This window comes from Emys orbicularis, chromosome 1, assembly GCF_028017835.1.
Source record: "Emys orbicularis isolate rEmyOrb1 chromosome 1, rEmyOrb1.hap1, whole genome shotgun sequence".
Lineage (NCBI taxonomy): Eukaryota > Metazoa > Chordata > Testudines > Emydidae > Emys > Emys orbicularis.
Genome location: NC_088683.1, coordinates 107097044 through 107112079, shown reverse-complemented (window position 1 = coordinate 107112079; position 15036 = coordinate 107097044). Strand labels below are relative to the sequence as shown.

The 15036-nt window shown below is 48.0% G+C and overlaps 1 protein-coding gene across 2 annotated transcripts in view; it reads right to left on the bottom strand.

Annotated features, from left to right (window-relative positions):
* The window catches only part of HIPK2 (homeodomain interacting protein kinase 2), a 144396-nt gene that overhangs the window by 114978 nt on the left and 14382 nt on the right, over positions 1–15036 (bottom strand). Inside the window, exon 2 of one of the 2 annotated variants that reach the window (XM_065403194.1) lies at positions 8172–9267. In XM_065403194.1, the coding sequence (XP_065259266.1) occupies positions 8172–9267 (1096 nt within the window). Of the gene's footprint in view, positions 1–8171; positions 9268–15036 lie in introns of those variants that run through there. The other variant, XM_065403203.1, reaches the window with a different exon arrangement.

Genomic DNA, 15036 nt, shown 5'->3' with positions numbered 1-15036 from the left:
TATTTCTGTTCCCAGCGTAGGTACTTATAGACTATGATCAAGTCACCACTTAACCTTCTCTTTGAAGGTTCATTGGTCAGACCCAAACCTCCTTAGCTTGTGATACTTGGCAAAAACAGAGCCCCTGGTTATTGGGATGCAAGTTAGGAACCATTTCTATTAGAAAGTTAAAGCAGCACCCAGCCACATCCACGGGTGTCATTTTATCTACCATTTAGGCATCAGGCAGGGTAGGAGTGATATAGGATGCATATTGGTTTGATTGAAACTGGCATGATTTATATCTCAGTGAAGAAGTGGGGGAGAAAAAAAGGCTTCTCCTCACCACACCGCACTCCTCTTTTCACCGACATCTCTGACCACAACACTGACAAAATCTCTGCCTGGGGTGAAAAGGCCAATGTAAAAGGCTTACAACTAAATTAGAACTAAGTGGGATTGTCCCTGAATGGCTGATCAATGATTTAGAAAAAAAAAGTATGCAAGTGTAATTGCTCCTTGGCGATGAAACCATCAGGTGTCTGGGCTTATACTGATGAACTGGTAGTGTTAGCAGCTTAGATACAGCTTCCCGCACACAGGCTGGGGGTGGGAAAGACAGGGGACTTCTTGCCTCTGGTTTCTTTCTTTCTTTCTTTCTTTCTTTCTTTCTTTCTTTCTTTCTTTCTTTCTTTCAGAAGCAGCCATAACCAAATATTTAAACCCAACCCTTAAGATTTGAAAGAGCAACCAAGCCAGGAGCCCTCACTTTTCATTCAAGATCTCAGTTTGTTCCCAGTAAAGGTCGTTCTGCCAGTGACTTCACTTGGAGCAAGCTGAGGGGTGTCAGTGACACTGGGGCTTTCCCATTGCTTAAATGTGAGTCAATACATAGGCAAGATGACTTCCCAGCATTCACACTTTTACACTGACACTGTCAGGCGGGCTCCCTCCGCATTACTGTGACCGAAACGCGGATTTGGGACAGCAAGGGCTAGAGAGGGCTGCATTCCTAGAGGCTGCACTCTGGCACCTTTATACCGCTGGGATGACAGAAAAGGAGAGAAATCACTGAGGGGTGCCACAACAGCCCCACACGTAGCAGGTACTTTAGCTATAGATAAACTAGGCAGCTGCCTAGGGTGGCAGATTTCTGGGAGAAGCAGCTTTTGGGGCTTGTCTACACAGCACTGCAGACCAGTCTATAGGGGTGTGAATTATAGAGCACTATGAACTATTGTGCTGAGTTTAACAGCCCCGTGTAGACCCTGCTGGCACAAACTAACAGTTCCCGCTGATGTAGCCCTGTTTCAAACTCGATGTTAGCGCGCACTAGGTCCCTTTTAGCTCATACCGGCAGGGGCTACATGGGGCAGTTAGAGAGTCACACATTAGAGCACTCTGCAGTTCACACCCTCGTAGACCGGTCTGCAGCGCCATGCAGACAAGAGGATAGGAGGAGGGCGGCATACTGAAGTTTTGCCTAGAGCAGCAGATTACCTTGAACAGCTTGTGCCTACAAAGATTCCCCCTGCAGCCCATGTTGTAAGGATGTGCCAGGGGTGAGAGGAGGCAAGGCCAATATTTTTTTACATTGCAGCCATGCCATACAGCCCATAGGGGGCCACTGAAAACAAGCCAGAGCAGCCCTGAGGCGACTTAAACTTATGCTAAGGACTAGGCAGGCCTTGGACGGGCTAACAATACCAGGAGCGCAAAGGTGGTTTAATGTCACCTTTGCCCCACCCCTCCCTTTCTTGTGCCACAGAAACACAGAATCAGGCCCTCAGTCTCTGGGAGTAGGGAGTGTCTTATGTTCCTGAGCAGTGACTAGGGTTGCCAACTTTCTAATTGCAGAAAACCGAACACCCTTGCCCCGCCCCTCCCCTGACGCCCCTCCCTTGCCTACCCCTTCTCTGAGGCCTGGCCCCCGTTCCCTCCATCTCCACTCCCTCCATCACTCGCTCTCCCCCACCCTCGCTCACGTGCTCATTTTCACCAGGCTGGGGCACAGGATTGGGGTATGGGAGGGGTGAGAGTTCCGGCTGCGGGTGCAGACTCTGGTCTGGGGCCGGGGATGAGTGGTATGGGGTACAAGAGGGGGCTCCGGGCTCGGGGGTGGGGCCGAGGAATTCAGAGTGTGGGAGGGGGCTCTGGGCTGGGGGTTGGGGTGCGGGAAGGTATGTGGGGTATGGGCTCCGGGAGGGAGTTTGGGTGCGGGAGGGGGCTTAGAGCTGGGGCAGGAGGTTGGGGTGCAGAACGGGTGTGGGGTGCAGGCTCTGGGAGGGAGTTTGGGTATGGGAGGGGGTTCTGAGCTGGGGCAGGGGGTTGGGGCATGGGAGGGGGATTGGGGTGCGGGCTCCGGGCTGCGCTGACCTCAAGTGGCTCCCGGTAAGCGGTGTCATGTCCCTCTGGCTCCTAGGCAGAGGGGCGGCCAGGGGGCTCCGCATGCTGCCCCCGCCTGCAGGCACCGCCCCTGCAGCTCCCATTGGCCATGGTTCCCAGCCAATGGGAGCTGCAGAGCCGGCGCTTGGGGAGGCGCCTGCAGACAGGGGCAGCGTGCGGAGTCCCCCTGGCAGCCCCTACGCCTAGGAGACGGAGGGACATGCTGGCCGCTTCTTGGGAGCCACGCAGAGCTGGGCATGGAGCCTGCCTGCCCGACTGGTGCTGCGGCCAACAGGATTGTTAGCGGCCCGGTCAGTTGTGTTGACTGGCGCCACCAGGGTCCCTTTTCAACCAGGCATAACCAGACGCCTGTCAACACTAGCTGTGACTGTCCTTAGCTAACAGAGTCCCAAGAAACTCCCCTCAGCTGGAAAGAAAATCACAGTTATACCACAGTGAAGTGGAAAAGGGAAAAAGTAGTTAAAATGTGAGATGAGGGGGAACTTGGAGGCCCCCATCCCAGGTGATTATAAAAGACCCCACAGAAAAGAGGAGAAAATGAGGTCCAAAGGAGGCAGTGTAACACACAAATCAGAAACAACAAGGAGTCCGGTGGCACCTTAAAGGCTAAAAGATATATTTGAAGAAGTGGGTTTTTTACCCGCGAAAGCTTATGCCCAATTAAATCTGTTAGTCTTTAAGGTGCCACCGGACTCCTTGTTGTTTTTGTGGCTACAGACTAACACGGCTACCCCCGATACTTGACACAAATCAGAAACGTTACAGCCATATGGCCTGATTTTCAAAGGTCATGAGCATCAGGCAGCAACCACTGACTTCAGTCAGAGCTATTGTTGCTGAAGATCGGGCCAGTAAGGGCCAGACTCTGGGATGTGCTAAACTGGTTTTAAAAAGCTCGTCTTTTCATCCCCCTGATCCTGGTGCAGGTCTACAGAGTTCAGTTCCCCTGTGCTGTGCTACAGTAGCCTGAAGGGGCCAAAAAACCAGCTGAGTATCAGAGTAGCCCAGGGGCTTCCTGGCCATACCTGCTCTCCTCCAGCCATGCCCCTTTTCCACGGCTACACCTGCCACAGGGAGAGAGAATGATGTAAGAACCCCTGTGTCAGCTCTACACCATCAGATGATCACTCTCACACTGGGGTGCTCGTCCCTGGACTGTTTATACTGTTTTTAGGGCCCGATTATACCTACTAGGTCATTGAGTCCTTCCTCCTGCCACTTCAGGAGTGCCCTCTGCAGTCTATTCTCTAGTGCTTTGTCTAGCCTGGTTTTAAATGTTTCAGGCAAGGGGACTTCTGTCACTTCCCCGGAAAGACTATTCTTAGTCTAATGGGTTTTTCTGTTTTCTTGACACTCAACTTACATTTCCCAATTCTTAATTCATAGAGTTTAAGGCCAGAAGGCACCACCAGATCATCTAGTGTGACCTCCTGTATATCAGGCCACCACACCACCCAGCACCCGCTCACTAAACCCAACAACCAAAATGAGACCAAAGTATCACAGCCCACAGGAGACTAGATTAATATGTGCTGCAGGCAGAGAATAGGGTTGCCAACTTTCTAATCGCACAAAACCGAACACTCCTTTCCCACCTCCTGCCCTGCCCCTGCCTCAGCCCTTCTCCGAGGCCCCTCCCCCTGCTCGCTCCATCCCCCCTTCCTCCCTCCCTCCCTCACTTTCACCGGGATGGGGCAGGGGGTTGGGGTGCAGGAGGGGGTGAGAGCTCCGGCTGGGGGTGCGGGCTCTGGTGTGGGGCCAGGGATGAGGGGTTTGGAGTGCAGGAGGGGGCTCAGAGCTGGGGTAGGGGCTTGGGGTGTGTATGGGTATGTGTGATCCAGGAGGAAGTTTGGGTGCGGGAGGGGACTCCAGGTTGAGAGTGCTTACCAGGCTCCCAGGAAGTGGCCACCAGGTCCCTGCGGCCCTTAGGCGCATGGGCGGCCAGGGAGGCTCCGTGCGCTGCCCTCGCGCTCACAGGCGGCCGCTTCGGGGAACCGTGTGGAGCTAGGACAGGCAGGGAGCCTGCCTTAGCCCCGGGCCCCTGCTGCGCCACCGACTGGATTTTTAACGGCCCAGTCGGCAGTGCCAACCAGAGCCACCAGGGTTCCTTTTCGACCGGGCATTCCAGTCGAAAATCGGACACCTGGCAACCTTAGCAGAGAATGGGGGGGACCAAGATGCACCAATGTTCAAGGCCCTCACAATGGCAGGGAAATGATTAAGTGAGAGATACCCAGAAAATCTTGGCAAGAGACCCACACCCACATGCTGCAGAGGAAGGCGGAAAACCCCTGAGGTCACTGCCAATGTGTCCTGGGGGAGAATTCCTTTCCTATAGCGAACAGTTAGGCCCTGAGCATGTGAGCAAGAACCAGCCAGCCAAGCACCTGGCTTGTCATACCATCACTTCTTTATAGCCCTTGCAAGAAAATCAAGCGTAAATTAAATGGATTTATTATTCAAGATGTTTACCCCAGCATGAAAATGCCTCTCCTCTCTTTAGAGCAGGCCTTTATTTTCTGCTATTCCCCACCCCCATAAGAAAATAAGGAAGAAGAATATGAATTTTGCCCTTTATTTGAATTTAGCTTCATCAGCAGCCCCCTGCCGATGTAATTCATCCCAACTACTTTTTTTTGATGAACTACTGTCCTTTCCCCCTCACATCAGGAATGGAAAGCAGGAGAGGAATTAGTTGAGTAGGAATTATTATCTAACAAGTTGCAGCTTCAGTCTGGGCAGGAATAAAATTTCAAAGCATAATAAGAGAATGTTATTAAGCTTTTTCTTCCCCTGAGACTGTCACAAAAACACTTTGTGACTGTCACTGAGAACTAACCGTTTTTTGCTTTCATTTCTGTTTTCTATCTCACATTTCATTACAGCTGTCCCTTCTGTCTTTCAGCTCGGGACCTGGGCCGCCAGTGCAGATAACTCGACAACAAAATGCCCGTATTATCATTATATTTTTTCTTCTTCCACCCAGCAAGGTAATTGCAACTCTAAAAGCTTTTGCATATTTATAGCAGAAACATGTCTCCCCTGGAAGACGGGACTGTCATCAGGTGGAATATTTCATTCAGTAAGCCTCTTCTGAGGTATAAACTGGCTTTTTTTCTCTTTTTTTGGCCTCCTTCAGAGGAAAGGACAAACAGATAAAAATCAGCTGCTGCAGTGCTACAGCTGTCAAAATTCCTGTTACTGTGAAAATTAACTCTTCCCCACCTCCCAGCTCTGCTGGGCTTTGCCTGTAATGTCTGAAAGCTGAGTTATTTGGGGGAAAAGGGGTTTGAAAAGCCCTCCTGTTGTAAAAGATGAACATCCTCTTTAGAAGTGGAGCAACTAATCTGCTTTTACATAAGAAACAGCTATTGCATCTAACCCAAGTGTGAGGCTAGTGCCCTAACCCTCTTTCCTCTCTATGCACAAGGATTAGGTACTACGAAAGCCCTATATTACAGACTTAAGTAGAACTTAAATGGTGCATATGCCTTGTGTGTGCCCTTTGCACAATTCTGAATTTCACCCTAAGACAGCACCTGCCTGTGGTTAAAGGGTAAAAAGCACAATGAATGGAGATCAATAAACCTTAGCCAGGATGCCAGTCCCAACCCCACCCAGAAATATAGACAATACTCATTCATCCTTCTTACTGGCTGTGACATTATCCAGGGTACAATCTGGACAGATGAACTGCTGTGTCCCCTCAATTCTCCAGCCTGCGGTTCAAGAGAGAGAAAGTCTGTGGGGACGAGAACTTCCAGCAGTTTCTTTTCCTCTTAACTGGGTGATAGTCCATTTGATTTTGTCGACACCTGACTGAGGCATCAGTTTGCCTTTTGTCTTTGAGGAACTGGTTTGTGCCTGCTTTTCTAAAATTGGAACATCTCAGTAATGTTATATAGTAGAATTTTATAACTTTACATACAATGTTGCCACAAATATTTTATCAGGACAATAATGATCAGCAAATCATGAGTTTTCAAATGATACCTCACAAGGCATACTCTGTACAAAATTCATCATAGTCTTGTAAAAGGGGTGAGAACATAAGAGTACAGACTGTCACACTGAGTAAATTTCAAACACTGAAAATAAATTACCATTAAAACAAAGTTATATACTAAAATGTGTTCCGGTATGGCCTGACCCACAGCCCACTGCAGTCAATGAGACTCTGACTGTGGACTCCAATGGGGTTTGCATGGGGCCCACAACCTGGAAAACTACTATTTCAAGGCAACTGTTGGCTTTGGACAACTTCTTTATATGGTTGCACATCATTTTTATAAAGTATAGTAACTCCTCACTTAACGTTGTAGTTATGTTCCTGAAAAATGCAACTTTAAGTGAAACAATGTTAAACGAATCCAATTTTCCCATATGATTTAATGTAAATGCAGGGGGTTAGGTTCCAAGGAAATATTTTTGGGGCAGACAAAAGGCATTATATACAGTACTGTACAGTGGTGGGGAGGTGCCCCTGGCTTACCCCTGGGGCTCAGGACTGGAGGTGCAGGGTCTGGGAGGGAGTTAGGGTGCAGGAGGGCGCTCAGGGTGGGGATGCGGGAGGAGGCTCAGGGCTGGGGCAGGCAGGAGGTGCTGAGCACTTATCTGGGGCAGCTCCTGTTTGGTGAAGGGGGTGTGCAGGTGGCTCTGTGCAGCGCAGCACCGCCCCCATGGCCGCAATTCTGGGAGCTGCGATTCTGGGAGCTGCCCCCTCCCCACCCGGCAGGCAGAGCCACCCAGAATGCAGGGGCTTTAGCGCTGCTTCTCTCCGGCCGGCTTTGAAGGGGAAACGCCGCTTCTCTCCGGCCGGCTTTGAAGGGGAAACGCCGCTTCTCTCCGGCTGCGCGGCTGCCCCTGCTCCTCCTGAGTCCTCCGGCCGGTGCTTGCAGGGCCACATTCCAAAAGGGGCTTTAGAGCTGCAGGCCAGGGCCCCGGGGGCCCCTTAGCCCAGGGCCCTGCAGCCCCTAAAGCCCCTGCGTTCCGGTTGGCCCTGCCTGCCGGGGGGGGGGAGGGGCAGCTTCTCCGCTCGCTCACTCCCTCTCTCCCTCCCTCCCAGAAAATCCTAAGCGCCGCCAAACAGGCGGGGGAAGCGCTGGGAGGGAGGGAGGGAGGAAGGGAGGGGGAGGAGGCGGAGAAGAGGAACTTGTGCAATGCTCCCTTGTAAAGTCAGCCAAACGACGTTATAAGGGAGCATTGCACAACTTTAAATGAGTATGTTCCCTAATGAAGCAGCGACATAACTTCGAAACAATGTTAAGTGGGAGGATGGTAAGTGAGGAGTTACTGTACATCATTTCAGCTGTACAAAGAAGCCTGTAAATCTGGTTATTTATATTTAAAATGCTAATTCATTGTTTGGGGTAAAAAAAACTTTCTAAAACCAAACCGCTGTAGCTTGCATTGACTTTGCAGGGAAATGCACCAACTCAACAACTCTGAGGATCTGGCTCACACTGTGGAATCAGACACAGGAGTATTGGCGGTGGGGGGGGGGATGCTTTTCTAAATTATCTTGTCAGTTTTAACTGACAAACTCCTTTTTTAATCAGTCAATTTTTGAAGGTTATTTGCAAATTAACAATGGTTTTTAATCCACATCACTCCAAGATGTTAAATTACTTTTCTTTCACTTTGACAATGAACATACAGCTCATCATGAGAGTCCAGCCATCACAATTCAGCATTCAGTACATACACAAAAGATGGCAAGAAAAAGCAGCTGACCATAGAGGTTTTTTGGTCATCTTCCTTGACATTATTTGACACAACTCTCTTACCTGTAATATCTGGATTGAAGGTAGGTTGAACACACAGCCTTAGACACGTGGCTAGCTGAACCAAAGTCTATGACCTTGACCCTGTATGGTTGTCGGGATGGGTCTACCAACATGATGTTCTCTGGCTTGAGATCTGCATGAATCAGTCCCAAGCTTTTCAGCTTCATTAAGGCTGTTGCTACCTGCTGGAGGATTGGCCGGATGTACTTAAGGGGCAAAGGGCTGAATTTGTTTTGCTTTAGAAAATCATACAGGTTCTGCTCCAACATTTCAAAGACCAAGCAAGTGTGATTTTTGTGCTGGAAGCACTCATAGGCTCGGACAAAGTTGTAGTCATCTGCACTTTCCGTACTCAACCGGGCCAGGATGCTCACTTCAATCTGACCTTGTCGGGCATAGGAAGGATGGTTCTTAAGGATCTTGATAGCTACAATCTCGTTAGTGCCACGTTTCCAGCATTTGACCACTTGCCCAAAGGTTCCCCGGCCAAGAAATTCTAATACTTCATACGTGTTGGTCATTGAACACAGCACTTCATGTTGTACCAGCTGGTAATCCCCTTCACTGTTGGAGCCACTGTTTTTGGATGTGGCAGTGGATGTGGTGGCAGTGGCTACCGTGGCCCCACTGGCATTGTTCTGAATCATTGGTGGATGCTCTTCAATTATCTGCACACTGCTTGTGTTCTCAATTTCCTCACTCTTGCGCTTAAGTCCACATTTTTGGTAGGTGTCCAGAAGGCTCACAGTGCTTCGACGCATCAGGTTGTGAGGTCCGCCCAATGCTTGCCCAGACACTGCAACGACACCGGAAGTGCTGCTGGCAGATGTCACCACGATGTGCCCCGTGCTTGCTGGAAAGATGATGGTCTGTTCGTAAGGGATACTCGGGTTGGGAATCTGGAGGGAGGCGTTGACTGCTGCTGCTGCTGCTTGAGAGGACTGCACGTTCTTGGTCTGGCTGTAGACTTTGCTATGTGTGCCGTACCCAGTCATATCCCAGTTAGAACTCGGTTCCACTTTCAGTTTCTTCACACTACAGAAGGCACTTGACTGAAGGGTGTGAGGGGAGAAAACTTGCACATGCGAGGCCATACCTGCAACATAACATTTAAAGAAACAACAGTGTCAAGATTCTTTCCCTAGCTTTTTATTCATTTCAGTTGCAATAAGGGAAAATGGGATGATGGGGAGGGAAACTTCAGCAACAGCTAGAAAATGATCAGGCTCTTACAAACCGAGAGACGTATCCATTGCAAATAAAGTGCAGTACAGTAAAACAAAGGGTCAGTACTAACTGAATCATATATACTAATAGCGACTATTAGTCTCCCTCTCTCCTTTTTTAATAACAATAACCTAAGGATTAGGTTTACCTTTTGCAACTAAACATCCTTCTGGTCCCATTATCTCCAGCAACAACTTAGGGCTTGTCTACACTTACCAAGGGATCGACATGCAATGATCGATGCATCGGCAGTCGATTTAGCGGGTCTAGTGAAGACCCACTAAATCGACCGCAGATTGCTCTCCCATCGACTCCTGTACTCCACCTGAACGAGAAGCAAAAGGGGAGTCGACAGGAGACATAGCGTAGTGTGGACCCTGCGGTAAGCAGATCTAAGTACGTTGACTTCAGCTACGTTATTCACGTAGCTGAAGTTGCGTAACTTAGATCAATCTCCTCCTGTAGTGTAGACAAGGCCTTGGCATTGATGGAGAGCTGGTGTAGTGGGGTACTGAAATAGTCTTTTACCTCTGCAGACCAAAGTTCAACCCCTGATGTATGTCATACATGACATCGTTTTTGGGGGGGGGGGGGAGGGTCCTCACTCAAGTCCTCTTTCTGTATACATAAAACCAGTGTACAGTTCATGTTTTCTGCTTAGTAGAAGTCCAGGATGGGAATAGGAAGAGGTGTTGAAAGTCAGAATTGAGGTGTGCTGACAGAGAAGTTTGTGGACCCAGGACTGGAATAGCTGGTGATGTTTCAAGTCATAATTGAAGTCCCTTGCCAGAACTGTATGTGAGAATCTTGCATAATGCTTGTCAGCATTTATGGATAGTGAAAACAGGTATTATGCAAAGATTAGCCTTAGCTCCTGCTATCAGTTCCCTTGGTTTCATAAATCACAATGGGCCGCATTTTTTCCATTCACATTCACAATGAGTAGTACCATAGCTGGAAAGTAGATCCTGCTGAAAGTTAAAAGGACTGTTCTTGGAATAAGGTAACATTTGGCATGAGTAAGAGAGCAGCAGAATCTAGCTCTAAATTAACGCAAAATTTTTAAAAAGACAAATCTATTTTCCTGCAATCTTTTTCTTTGAATCTAAAAATGTTAACAATCTGTAGATATTTATAAAAACAACATAACAGAACTAATTACCCAGGTACTTAAAAAACAAACAAACTAAACCTTGTGGTTAGAAAGGCACAAATGTGGGAACCCCCCAGAGCCCATAGAAGGTGGAAGACTAAGTACAGAACTCCTCCCAGGTTTCTCCTCCCAGTGAGGAGACTATAGGGCTGGCAAGAAGAATTAGTGAATTGCACAAAGCTGAGTGTGGATTTGTATTTAAGAAGCCGACACTATGAGTGAGTTAAAGCAGAAAGCCATACCCCTCCTCAACCCCTTCTCATCAAGTGTTGCAAATCTTTGTTTTGTCATAAACCCCAAGAATGACAAGGGAGGGGAAAAAACCAATATGCTGATCTTCCATCATCACTGAATTGTTAAGAGCAAACATACCTTGACTTGTTTTCAATTTAAAAGGAAAATATTTGAAGGGTGAATGTTTCACTAACAAAAATATAACAAAATCAACACATACACAGATGATCTGAAGCATCCTCCCAGGTAAGGGGAATTGAGAGTGCACAATGCTCAGCTTTTTTTCCTCATAATTGCTGAGAGAAACCAGCTCTCTTCTAGCCCATTCCCTGGTGTGTTGCTATGTTCTAAAATCTTTTTATGTTTGCGTATATATAGTCATATATATATGTAGCTACATATATAGTTACTTCCTAGTTTCAAAGCTGATTAGCACAGAGAAAAGAACTCAGTTAAGCAAACACATACACAAATCTTTCAGTTAATTCCCAGGAGCCAGAAACCAGGAACCTCTTATGAAATAGCTGAGGTGAGCTGAAAGTGCATTCGGTGTAATTGCATGTAAATGACCAGCACGCAGAGGTGAAAGTAGGCCAGTACGGTGTACCGGTAAGAAGTGGTCGCCGGTACAGGCCCGTACACAGCTGACGTTAAAGCGCTGCCGTGGCAACGCTTTAACGTCGTGGCCCCTTTTGCCCCCCCAGGGCCACCGAGAGGGGAAGCAAAAGGGGCAGCTGCCCTGGGGCCCGATGATTTAAAAGGGCCTGGTGGCCGCCGCTGCCACAGCCAGAGCCCCAGGCCCTTTAAATCACCGCCAGAGCCCCGGGCGGCGCAAGCTGGGCAGCGCTGAAGGGCTGGCTGGGGGAGGCTAACCCATAGCCCCGCCACTTCCACCCGAGGCCCCACCCCTTCCAGGGCCCGGAGCCAGGCCCCTGTACTGGTAAGACTTTTAAATTACTTTCACCCCTGCCAGCATGCTGAGCACTCTACTTTGCTCCAGAATGCCTATATTCAGCCCTGCTGCCCCAAGCAGCTTTTAAAGATAGAGCAAAGTCAAAGAAACATGTAATCAGGACAAGGGGAACACCCACCCCAACACCAAAACCTGCTGTGTAAAGCTCCTGTAACCTCTAGCGATGAAGCAGTACAGATGGCTCTCGTCTACCGATGTGACCTCTAGCTTTAATGTGATTTTCTACACTGTTTGCTGACACTTGTATAACAAAAACAACCTCCAAGGTCCCTCTTACTCAGTCTCCTGGGCTCTTTCAACCCTTCTCCCACAGCGCCTGCTTTCCTCCCTACTTTCCACAGGGTGACAATGTTGCTATGAATGACTTAGCATGTGGTACACAATGAGCTCAGAGAATGCAGCAGAATTACTCAACTTGTCATCCTGGACACCAATATCATATGTGAGGCAGAGGCAATGTTTGTTTTTCCACTAATGAAAAAGAGTCACAGTGTTCATTCTAGTACTGACCTTTCTGGGGTAGTAGGGTGGTTGGATGCATGTTTTCCCCCGGGACATGAATAATAAAGCAGAGGTAATTGGTAACATATTGTGGATCTAGTAGAGGTGTAATTTATAGCTTTATGGCTTTCACTCCAGTCTGCTTGCTCACCATCCCTAAGGTTAAAAAACCTGACACAAAAAAGGGGAGAGAGCCATAAGAGATATCCCTAAAAATAACTTTAAATGATCTAGTCACCCCAAAATTAAAGCCAGCGATACAAAACGCATCAGCTGTAATTATCTAGGTTAGTGGTTCTCAACCTTTTTGGGCTCAGGAACCATTTGTAAACCTTGATGGCCTCTCGTAACCCAGTGAATAGCTTTAGTGCAAAAAAACATTTCGCTTACTAAATATATCTTACCCACGATAAATAATATACACATTGATGTAATAAGTGCTAAATAAGTACACCATGTGTACCAGAGTGGCATCTCCTGCATCTCCTATCCCTATCCTGCAGGGCAGGCTGGGCTCAGCTCCCTGTTCCAAACGTTGCAACCTCTGGGGTCACAGCGCCACTCAGGTTTGGCCTGGTGGATGGGAGGTCACCAGGCCAAATTTATGTGAGTGGTGCTGTCACCTGCCCTGCCACAAGGGGTCACAGAGCCACTCTCCAATTTGGACCTCCACCCCCCGCCCCATCATGATGGAGGGACAGCTGGACCAAACCTGAGCAGCACTGTGACCCCATGCACCAGGTTGCAACACCTGAAGCAGGGAGCTGAGCCCAACCAGACCCATGAGACCAGAGCTGCAGGAGCCGCCACTGCAGGAGTAGTGTGGGGTGTGTTCTATAAAGCCCGTGGGCCTCCCCTCCCCCAGGGCAGGACCCGACACCCCACCCCCAGGACTCCCATGCAACCCTTTGACAAATTCTGGTGAGCCAATTATGGGTCATGACCCATGGGTTCAGAAACCCTGATCTAGGTGCTACTGTAATTAATAGCCATCATTAATAGCCAGATCCCCAGTTGGTGTAAATTGGCATATGCCAGTTTACATCCTCTGAGGATCTGTCCTGATACCAACCAGGGTTAGCGGTCACTGAAAAATTGCGGATGTCAAATCACTGTATATGCCCCTTAGTGAAATAAGTTGGTGGTTTCAGTCCCGTTTCCCTGGAGACAGAGCCACATTTAAAAATCCCTCTGCACCAGACACCCTTCTTCGTAGTCTCTACAGAGAGAACAAACACAGAATGAGCATAGAAACTGAACTACTGTGTCACCACAAGAACACGTCCCTCAGATAAAGACTGTGGACAATGAACAGTGGCTGCCTACACTGTACTTGACTTCTGGCTAAATAGAGGGCTCTGAACCTTTCACTCTCCATGAGGCACAACATTCACTAGAACAGTGGCTTGAGAGACTACTGTACCCCTTTCAGGAGTCTGATTTGTCTTGCATACTCCCAAGTTTCACCTTACTTAATAACTACTTGCTTGCAAAATCAGACATAAAAATACAGAAGTGTCACAGCACACTATTACTGACAAATTGCTTACTTTCTCAGTTTTACCATATAATTATTAAATAAATCATTGGAATACAAATATTGTACTTACATTTCAGTGTATAGTATATAGAGCAGTATGAACAAGCCATTGTATGAAATTTTAGTTTGTACTGACTTCGCTAGTGCTTTTATGTAGCTTGTTGTAAAACTAGGCAAATATCAGAGTTGCTGTACCCTCTGGAAGACCTCTGTGTACCCCCAGGGGTATGCAGACCCCTGATTGAGAACCACTGCACTAGAAGAGTTTTTCTTTTAAAAGAAATATTACATTTCCCTCCCTTTGCTGAGATGATTTTTTCACAGCTGATATTTTGGGGGTACATGACATAGGAGAATGGCTTGGCTAGCTGCTCAATGTAGTTTGTGACAAGAAATTATTGCCTGACTGACAGCCAAGGGGTGGGAAAGAGAGTAATCTTTATTGTAATGTTGTCTGCATGTCTAATTTGAGAGAAACACAAACCCAAAATGTTTGGAGGATGCTAAAAAACTGTGGGGATGATGGTGGGTTTTTCCTTAAGATCTGTGCTCAATTATAATATTAAAAATACAAAACATGAATAGGGGCAGGCCCTTTGGTTATTGCTCTCCAGTTCCATGTTAGAGACCTGATTATGATTCACAGTTCTAACCTCGTATTAGTTCCTTAGGTCGACAAGGATGTAAAGTAAGCAACAAACCTATGCTGCTATGTGATGACCCACCCCCAGTCAATCGAGATATGACATTGATGTGCTCTGAACATCCCACCCAGCCTTTCTCTGCTGGCGGAATGTCATCATTCCATGGGTCTTCAAGAGACTGAAAGGCTAAAAACTGTGGAAACAGGGAACATGAGTTCTCAAACTGCGGCCCAAAGACCTGCAAAGACTTCCTGGGAGTAGCTGCACCACTAGAACTGCCTTTGTGGCTCCCCTCTAAATTCATTTCAGACAAGGATCCTGCCGTTATGGTGCCACCTCTCATTGCTGAAGGGGACTTAGGCTGGTCCCCAGCTGCATCCTTTCTCACACTTTCCAGTCAGGAACAGGAAAGGGAAGAGTTAAGAAGCAGCCTTTTTCTCTCACAGCACAGAATTGGCAGCCATGTTTACAGAGCTTTCTGGCTACCTTGAGGTTAGCCTCAGGAGTTCCACCTGTGTTCTCAGAGGCTTTGTCTTGACTAGGAAAAGTGATCACCTTTAGGTTGGGCTTACCTAACACATACAAACTAAGCC